This window comes from Salvelinus sp. IW2-2015, linkage group LG11, assembly GCF_002910315.2.
Source record: "Salvelinus sp. IW2-2015 linkage group LG11, ASM291031v2, whole genome shotgun sequence".
Classification (NCBI taxonomy): Eukaryota; Metazoa; Chordata; class Actinopteri; order Salmoniformes; family Salmonidae; genus Salvelinus; species Salvelinus sp. IW2-2015.
Window position 1 is genome coordinate 11899364 of NC_036851.1, and position 9837 is coordinate 11909200.

General features: G+C 43.2%; 1 protein-coding gene across 1 annotated transcript in view; it reads left to right on the forward strand.

Moving 5' to 3' along the window:
* Positions 1-182: 182 nt before the first annotated feature.
* Positions 183-9837, forward strand: part of LOC111969825 (SLIT-ROBO Rho GTPase-activating protein 2C-like) — a 109051-nt gene continuing 99396 nt past the window's right edge. The window contains exon 1 of the mRNA XM_023996119.3: positions 183-274. Coding sequence (XP_023851887.1) covers positions 208-274 — 67 coding nt within the window. The 5' untranslated portion in view covers positions 183-207. The remainder of the gene's footprint in view (positions 275-9837) is intronic.

Sequence of the window (9837 nt, forward strand, 5' to 3'; positions counted from 1 at the left end):
ATGGGAATACGGCAGCGCCAAACTCTTGCAATGCGGCCAGAGTGAAGGGGGCAGAAGACAATACCATTCCACGGGCTGTGGGGCTGCTCGCTACAATATTTCAGTGGGGTCTGCTTCCAAGCGAATTGTTACAGTTCCATTTTTTCTCTGATTGCTCCTATAACCTATTATTGCGACGAATAGTGTTTTTGATTAGAAGAACAAGCCATGATGTCTACGGCCAAATTCCGAAAGGACAAGGAGATCGTAGCCGAATATGAGACTCAAGCTAAAGGTAATACTTTTCTACCAAGTTTTATATTGTTATAAATGCTGTTCCTTGCGCTCATGTTGGCTATCCAGCCCACAATGCCTTGTCGCATTTATTTTCCGCTTCGTGGATACGTCAACGTGGATCAGTTATTCCTGTTTAAGCCTACCCCAATATCCAAACTAATAGCCTATTCATTTTACAAAGGGTAAAAACGTGTGGGTCCTATTTGATGGGTTTAGTAGGCAGATTATTCTTATTTAATTGTCATCATAGTCTACGGTGTGTCAAATCGAAGCGTTCTTTTAAGACCATCTTGATAACCGATTTTATCGAGAGTAGACTACCAAATCATCAGGCCCACAGTTAATAAAAATACATCTGATAGCCTTATGTCTGAATTACGCGGTATCGGTGCATCCATATACCGCATTAATAAGACAGTATGAAATGTGTTTTTGCTCTCCATGGTGATGTTATGTATGTAGCCTACATATTCCACATGCCTGTGAAACAACGCAGGGCGTTTTCTCTCCCCGCAGGTCTCCTGCATTCTGGTGTGGTGCTAGGCATTAAGAACAACGTTCGGAATAGGACAAAATTATGAATTAAATGGCCCGTCGCCTCACGTGCAAGGGTCGGTCCGAGGTTCACCGAATGTCGCCTGAACCAAGGACATGGGAGCACGGGAGGGTTTTGGCGAGGTTTTGTCACGGGGGAGTGGGGAGAGGATGAGAGGGGTAGTGTTTAGCGGGTTAACTGTTTACTCGCTGATGGTTTATCGATGTTTGTTGTCAAGGGGATCGTGATATTTTCATGGTTAGGGAGTCAGTCATACTAGATTTATATCTGAGTGGTAATAAGGATTGGAGAGGAAACTGTAGAGTGAAAGAAAGGACAGGATATGATCCTCCTAATGAACAGCACTGCATCCACAGAAGATTAGGTGACCCCCCCCCCCCTGTTATGGGTCAGAGAGGGGGACAGACACCACTTCATCATAAACTAGTAAGGTTAGCTGCATCCTAACAGTCTGAAAGCGCTCCCCCCTCTCCTTACCGTACCTCTTTAATTCACAACCCTGCTATAACTATACCCAAATCCATCCATATAGGAGAAATGAATGGACAGGTTTCCAACAGTGGACAGACGGGAAGAACAGGAGAGAGAAGGAGAAGAAACATTTGAATAAGTTGGCACAGTGTGTTTGTGACTGTAACAGACCAGTAAGACTGGCCCAAAGGCTGGCAGATGGCGATATTGAGTCATGTCACCTTACCGTCCAAATGCATTGTATTCCGCCGGCAGTACATTCGTTTCCCCGTGGACCGGTTTTTACCCAAAACATTTTCCATTCAGGCTGCAAAGGCTTCGATTTCCTCTATGCATATTTTCATTTTTACACCACAATGCTAGTGGCTGGATGCCAATCCCAGATGTGTATCGTGTTCAGCCAATCATGTTACAGCAGTCTGGTTTTTCACCCCTAACCTAATGCAGGGCTGTATCTCATTAGTGGAAACCAAGACTCTTCTGAGGGCGGGTCTGTCGGTTTTGACCCTTTTCGTAGCAGGTGAGGATAACATACGCAGTAGGTTAGGAGAATTAGGTTAAGGTTAGGAAAGGGTTAGGGTTAGCTAAAATGTTAAAATTGTCCCCAACGCGAATCGAACATATCTATCTACAACCAGGTCTGCCCTGAGAACAGTCTTGGTTTCCACTAATGCGATGCTGCTGATGCCCAAATCAAACGAAAAGTGTTTTTTGGTAGTGACTGAGAGAAAACAAACCGGCGTGAGCGTCAACGGTATATTCTTCTCAAGTGTATGCAGAGCAATTCTGATAAAATAAGCAGATAAATGGCGTGGGTCGTTTGTTGCAAAGGAATTAGAGAAATTGTTTTGATCTTCCCTGTGCTAAGTAGACTAGCTAAATATTTAGTTTAAAATGTATTGGTCTGTAAGCTAAGGTTTCAGTCAAATAAGATATATATTTTAAACAATGCACCCTACCTGTGTTGATTCTGGTCGTATATAGCCTAGTCGTATATAGCCTAGTCGTATATAGCCTAGGCAGGCTGAGCTGGAAAAATCGAGGACTCCGATTTCAAGAGAGAATACTTTTATGTTAAACGACGAGACTAGCTAAATTCTTCATGAACTGCTAGGATGTATCTACAACTCTCCTCACAGTTGGTGAGCTAACATAACAACTGTTTAGTGCTGGCAGGCAGGTACGGTAGCTCCCATAGGCGAGTCAAAAGGAACACACAACAATAATATGTAAGGGCTACATAGCGAACATAACAAATACAACTGTTTAAATGGATTCTCTTGACATTTAGGTTGGCATTCGCAACGCGGTGCCTGTGAATTGACGCTCTTTACTCTCGCACGCACATTTTGACGCGTCAAAAGAAACTGCAGCAGGCGTTTAAAAAAAAATAACCCTTGGTGATTGCCTGAACGCGATACACAGGATTAGCATTTAGCCACTCTTGCATGGTGGTGGAAAATGGTGTTTCATAAGGAAAGTACACACATGTTCCCAGTTTATTTCCTATTTTCTCACCATTAAATAAAGTTAAGGAGGAAATCGAAGCCTATGCAGCCTGAATGGGAAATGTTTTAGGTACGAACCAGTCCACGAATGTATTTCCGGCTGCATACACAGAAGAGAACAGAGGGGTAGAAAGAGAGGCTGTCATGGTCCAATGAGGAGGAGGCTGGGAAGTAGGCCCATACCTTTTCTCTCTCTTTCATTCTTTTTTCCCTTTCTCTCCCCACCCAGGGAATGGAGCATGGAAGCAGGTCAGATGTATTCACAGATAGTATGGCTCTCTATCGCTTAGCAGCATCTCACTGAAGCCATGACCCTGTAGGATCTAAGTTGTTGGCAGTGACTTGTTGACCAGTGTTGGGGAGTAGTGAACTACATGTAGTTAAACAAGTAATTTAACTACATTTTGAAGTAGATTGGTGGTATTTGAACTGAATTCAAATCTAGGTGGTGTTTTCAGTAGTTAATAACTTTTTTTTGCCATGTAGCGGTGTAGATAACTACTGGAACTACACACTACTTTTTTTGCAAAATTATAATATTGGCAATCATTTCCTTCATTTTTTGGCATCAGACCTGCCTAATTCTCACTTGAAACATCGTTTTTGTGTTTAATGGGCTAAATTACACATTCTGTTAACATATGACCCCAAAGTGAACTGGTCTTGTAATTTGTAGTTGACATTTCAGATTTACATATGATGATTTTTCACAAATTAGTTTGGATGTAGTTAACTAAAGTTACTTTGAAAAAGTAGTTTAGTAAATTATATTTCTCTTAAGGGTAGCTTTCGTGTAGCTTAACTTCTATCAGTGTAAAGTAATTTGTAACTTGGTAAACTATCTTTTCAGAGTAGTTTCCCCAACACTGCTTGTTTCAGTGTAAAGTAATTTGTAACTTGGTAAACTATCTTTTCAGAATAGTCTCAACCAACACTGCTTGTTGCCCTGAAGGCTGTTGCTGTGTTCCTACAATGACAGGGGTTTCATGCCTGGCCAAGTATCTGAGGTTGCTGCAGTGAGTCTGTTTTCTGAAGCAGAAAATGTGTTCTTACTACAGTGTTATAAGAATGTACACCAACTTCAGGGAGTACACCTACGTCCTCTTTTTCCTCATGTTTTCTCCCATTTCATGCTCATCGGTGGTGTAGTGGCGCCAGGAGAATTGGATATACTCTAATGTAGCCGACGTTTTCCCAAACGGACCACCCAGCGAAGGAAAGGGGATCTGTGTGAAGTTCTATGAGAAACAGTAACACACTCTGAATGACCTAAAATGATGAATCCCATATTAGTCTTTGAGTCAGGCCAACCCAAGCTGTACTGTGCAAGTAGGCTACTAGTAGGCCGTCTATTTAAACAGATAAATTAGTCTATCAAATGAGTCACAGGTTTCTGATCCCCCCCCCCAGGTTTTCACTCTCAGTCACATATTTTTAATAGAAAAACAGAAAAGGTCCATAACAATATTTAAACCACATCAGGAGAGCACTTTTGAGGTCCAAGAAAAAATGACATTTTAGATTTTTTTTGTGTAGTTACCCTTTAATTCAAGTGCACAGGCACCTACCACTGCTGTTCAGTTAGCAGCGTTTCTGTAGCACATGAGATGGAGTTCGCAAGTAACCATGATGTCATTCAGCCAGGTAGGCATAGGCTACTCTGTAGCTTGTTAACATTTAATTGAGAAGTTTTTTGGGAAAGCCTTTCCATCTACAAGAAGACRATTAGGCCTATCATTAGCATCACTATGTTTTTCCCATTCCTTAATTGTTTTAAACCTGGACATTTTACTTCATATTATGAGGCATGTCTTACCTAGATTCAAAGTAACCTACAACCAAAATCCCACCATGGAAACGTGGAGGCARTTATTTTATAAAGACTTCCTTATTATGCCTTCTCCTGTTCTATTGGTTTTCTTTCAACTTTCTTTCACTGTCTCGCAGCCAAAGGCATTATCCTAGTCACATTAGCGACCCATAATAGTTGTTGCATCTTTAGATCTCCCCTCTTTCTAAATGCCTAACAGATATTTCCATCTCTGTCCATGGTACCGTTTGCACGTGCATTTTAGAACGGTGTCTTCCCKCAAATTGTATTTTGTAACATTCGCGCGTAGGCTACTGCCGTGTGCACACCGCTGCGCCTAAAATGTGAAGAAATAACAGTTCGTTCTGATCTGTTCCATCAGCCTTATTCATTGATACGGCGTAGACCTCCACTCCACTACTTTGATAGGCATCATGGGGATTCTGAAGTGAGTATACACAATGCCCCCTGAACAACAAGTGGATATACAGCATATAGCTGTGTATATCCTCCACTACACCACTGATGCCCATTGAACATGGCAGTGTTGAGCTTGTGGATCGACCTCATCTCATAGTTTCACGTTGGAATCTGCCATAATTGGATGAACACCGATTTTTGACCCATTAATTCCAGGAGGTTACAKGGTTAATTCCACATGGTTACAGGGTTAAAAGAGAAACAGCTCAAAGGGTTAAGTTTAGGTATACATTTTGTGTGGTTAAGGTTAGGGCTATGGTTTGGGGAAAGCTTCAAATATTATAATTAAAAACAATGCTTTTTCCCATTAAGTATCATCAAGTACTCTCCCTACTTGTTAGAGAGTTGTGAGTTGCCGTGGTGCAGTGGTCTAAGGGTCGCGCCCTGCCTCTGAGCCTCGTCAGTTCAACCCCAGCGCTGTGCCATTGTTTTTGTTTTGGTGAGCGCCGACGAAGGCATATATCCACGTCCTCAGGACCTTTTCAAACGTCCCAAATCGACGGCTCTTTCCTGTGACCAGCCTGTGTGGACAGATTGGCACCCTGGCGTCAGTGGCGCGCTAGGGCTTTGAAACTCTGAGTCTCCAGCAGGCTGGGTTAGCTGTGTGTCTGTCCCCTGCCGGGTCCTCCTGTTCCCCTGCCGAGTCCTCCTGTTCCCCTACCACACCTGTCATCGCTKTCTTTAAACAGCGTACAGGGTAACATGTCTGTGTTTTACCAGTTTGTAAAGGATTTCTATTGTGTTTACTAGTGTAAAAAGTCTACTGAATAAACCATCTTTATTTGTTTMTATTCCCCTATCTATCCCTCGCTCTTAATTCTGCTCGTATCTCTCTCTCCATCTCTCTCTGTATAGCTGGGGTGTCTCTCCCTCCCAGCAGAGCCCCACTAAGACATTAATCTGCACCCTSCAAGGAAAGCACATGTCCCCTCCAAGGAAAATGAATAGAAATGTACAGGCCTGATAGCAATATTGTGCCAGGGCAGCTATACACACACACACACCGTTTATTCTGTCAGGTTCTTGAAAGGGGGAGGTGATGGGATGTGGAGCTGTTGCCTGTCTGTCTTTTCCCCCGACTCACCCTCTCCTCTCCCCCTCTTCCTCCTTCTCTCCGTCCTCAGGGCTGTTCTGGGACGAGGAAAATAAATGTATGCAGCTCCTCAACTCCTCAGCCCTGTATTCCCAGAACCATCAGCTCAGCAGAATAGCACGCCCCATTTCACAGCTCTGGAATTCCACAGGCAGACTTTCCCCCCTGTAATTTCCAGTCCAATCCCAGGTGGTGTGTGTGTGTGTGTGTGTGTGTGTGTGTGTGTGTGTGTGTGTGTGTGTGTGTGTGTGTGTGTGTGTGTGTGTGTGTGTGTGTGTGTGTGTGTGTGTGTGTGTGTGTGTGTGTGTGTGTGTGCTGTCTCTTATACACATCTAGATGTGTATAAGAGACAGGATGCAGGGACTACCACGTTAAAGAGGAAACGTAATCGAGATCACCATGCGATCTCGACTACGACACAATTACTCAAAACGCAGTTAGACAGTAATAACGGACAAATGGACACACACACACACACACACACACAATGGTCTCAAGTGTGACACAGAGAGAGAACCACTCGCTCAAAGAGGCAACAAGTCGTTTTCCTAGGGAGATCGTCCGTCTTCTCTCTCTAGAAATAAACCCTATCATATGTCTGAGAAAGGGTTTAAATTCTCCCTGTTGTATTGGTCAAACAAACAAGAATCCATTTATATTCCTGATAGAAATATTGATTGGAATGAGGTCTGAGTGTTGGAAGGCTGAGTTCTGAGCTGCCCTGATTCTGTAGGGAACCATTCTGGGGACGACAAATGAGAAATCATAGTTCATATCTGCTTTAGGCTGTCCGTCTCCCCCTTCTCTCTCCCCCAAAAGATACTTGGTGGAGAGTTGCTATGGGTTCACACACGCACACCACACAAACAGTTCTAAGCTCCATTGAGGAATGAAGCTGCCCTGTGATATTAAAATTGTCTGTGATCTTAAGCAACTCTCTTGGAGACGAGTGATGTCAACGGCGTGTGTGTGTGTGTCTGATGTGAAAGGCTGATTTTGCTTCCACACAATGGCGGAAAATGGAGGAGGCACAATATGTGCGTTTTTAGAGTGTGTTTTGGTACTTCTACTTGCCCGCGTGTGTGTGTGTGTGTGCGTGTGTGTGCGCGTATATGCGTGTTTACAGGCTGACTTAATGTATATTTGATCAGACGGAGCACTGGGGAAAGAGTGGGCCAGCTGAATACTGAGTGTGTTATGTCTATAGCAGAGACTGCTATTAAATGGGTCACAACCAGCAGACAGAGAGAGAGAGAGAGAGAGAGAGAGAGACAAAGGGAAAGATGGAGAGAGCAGAGAGAGAGAGACAGAGTGAGAGAGAGACAGACAAAGGGAAAGATGGAGAGAGCAGAGGCCATCTGCTGCTGTAACTGTGTCTTTTTATCATGGGAGAATGTGGCACGGGACAAGTCCAGGTAGAACTGTCGACGTACCTCCTCCGCTTCCTGACAACGTAGACCACCGCGGCTTTGTGCTGGTCTTACAGCAACGTGAGAACGTGCAGTGCCTCTCTGTCAGTATCCAGGGCAACCGAAAGCCAGACCACCATTTCTTATTCAAAGCGATAGAATTCAAACCTATTGAAACACTGGCCCGTCTGCAATTACCTTCTAATCTGTCATCATCATACATGATTACTTGCCTGTGTGTGTACTGGTGCGTGTGTGTGTGTGTGTGTGTGTGTGTGTATGTTTACGCTAGCAGAGGCTTTGGGAAGCGGTCATTAAGTTCCCCTAATCTCCCATTGTCCACTTTAGTACGATCTCCTAACGACCCATAGTCAATTATTGCTGGACTGTGTGTGTGTGTTTCTAACGACCCACACTCAGAGGTGGACTGCACGGCTCAATCAGATGACTGTTCACTCCATCTGTGTGTGAGAGAGAAAGGACGTTTGTGAGTGTGTGTGAAGGAGAGAGAGCGGTAGTCCTGTTTGCCTCTGCCCAATCTCAATAGAAACAGAGGGACGGAGACAAATAAAGGTATACTGTAGAGAAAGAGACAGAGGACAGAGACAAATAAAGGTATACTGTTAGGAAAGAGACAGAGGGACAAGAGACAAATAAAGGTATACTGTAGAGAAAGAGACAGAGGGACAGAGACAAATAAAGGTATACTGTAGAGAAAGAGACAGAGGGACAGAGACAAATAAAGGTATACTGTAGAGAAAGAGACAGAGGGACAGAGACAAATAAAGGTATACTGTAGAGAAAGAGACAGAGGGACAGAGACAAATAAAGGTATACTGTAGAGAAAGGACAGAGGGACAGAGACAAATAAAGGTATATGTTAGAGAAAGAGACAGAGGGACAGAGACAAATAAAGGTATACTGTAGAGAAAGAGAACAGCAAGGACAGAGACAAATAAAGGATACTGTAGAGAAAGAGACAGAGGGACAGAGACAAATAAGGTATACTGTTAGAGAAAGAGACAGAGGGACAGAGACCAAATAAAGGTATATCTGTAGAGAAAGAGACAGAGGGACAGAGACAAAAAGGTATACTGTAGAGAAAGAGACAGGACAGAGACAAATAAAGGTATACTGTAGAGAAGAGAGACAGGGGACAGAGACAAATAAAGGTATACTGTAGAGAAAGAGACAGAGGGACAGAGACAAATAAAGGTATACTGTAGAGAGAAAGAACAGAGGGACAGAGACAAATAAAGGTATACTGTAGAGAAAGAGACAGAGGACAGAGACAAATAAAAGTATACTGTAGAGAAAGAGAAGAGGGACAGAGACAAATAAAGGTATTACTGTAGAGAAAGAGACAGAGGACAGAGACAATAAAGGTATACCTGTAGAGAAAGAGACAGAGGGACAGAGACAAATAAGGTATACTTGTAGAGAAAGAGACAGAGGACAAGAGACAAATAAAGGTATACTTGTAGAGAAAGAGACAGGGGGACAGAGACAAATAAAGGTATACTGTAGAGAAAGAGACAGGGGACAGAGACAAATAAAGGTATACTGTAGAGAAAGAGACAGAGGACAGAGACAAATAAAGTATACTGTAGAGAAAGAGACAGAGGGACAGAGACAAATAAAGGTATACTGTAGAGAAAGAGACAGAGGGACAGAGACAAATAAAGGTATACTGTAGAGAAAGAGACAGAGGGACAGAGACAAATAAAGGTATACTGTAGAGAAAGAGACAGAGGGACAGAGACAAATAAAGGTATACTGTAGAGAAGAGGACAGAGGGACAGAGACAAAATAAAGGTATACTGTAGAGAAAGAGACAGAGGGACAGAGACAAATAAAGGTATACTGTAGAGAAAGAGACAGGGACAGAGACAAATAAAGGTATACTGTAGAGAAAGAGACAGGGGACAGAGACAAATAAAGGTATACTGTAGAGAAAGAGACAGAGGGACAGAGAAATAAAGGTATACTGTTAGAGAAAGAGACAGAGGGACAGAGACAAATAAAGGTAACTGTAGAGAAAGAGACAGAGGGACAGAGACAAATAAAGGTATACTGTAGAGAAAGGACAGGGGGACAGAGACAAATAAAGGTATACTGTAGAGAAAGAGACAAAGGGTCTACGTGCGTGTGTGTTTGTGGCACGCGTGTTGTGCTATGTGCATATGTGTGTGTTTGTGCACGCTTGTGTGTCTACGTGCATATGTGTGTGTGGT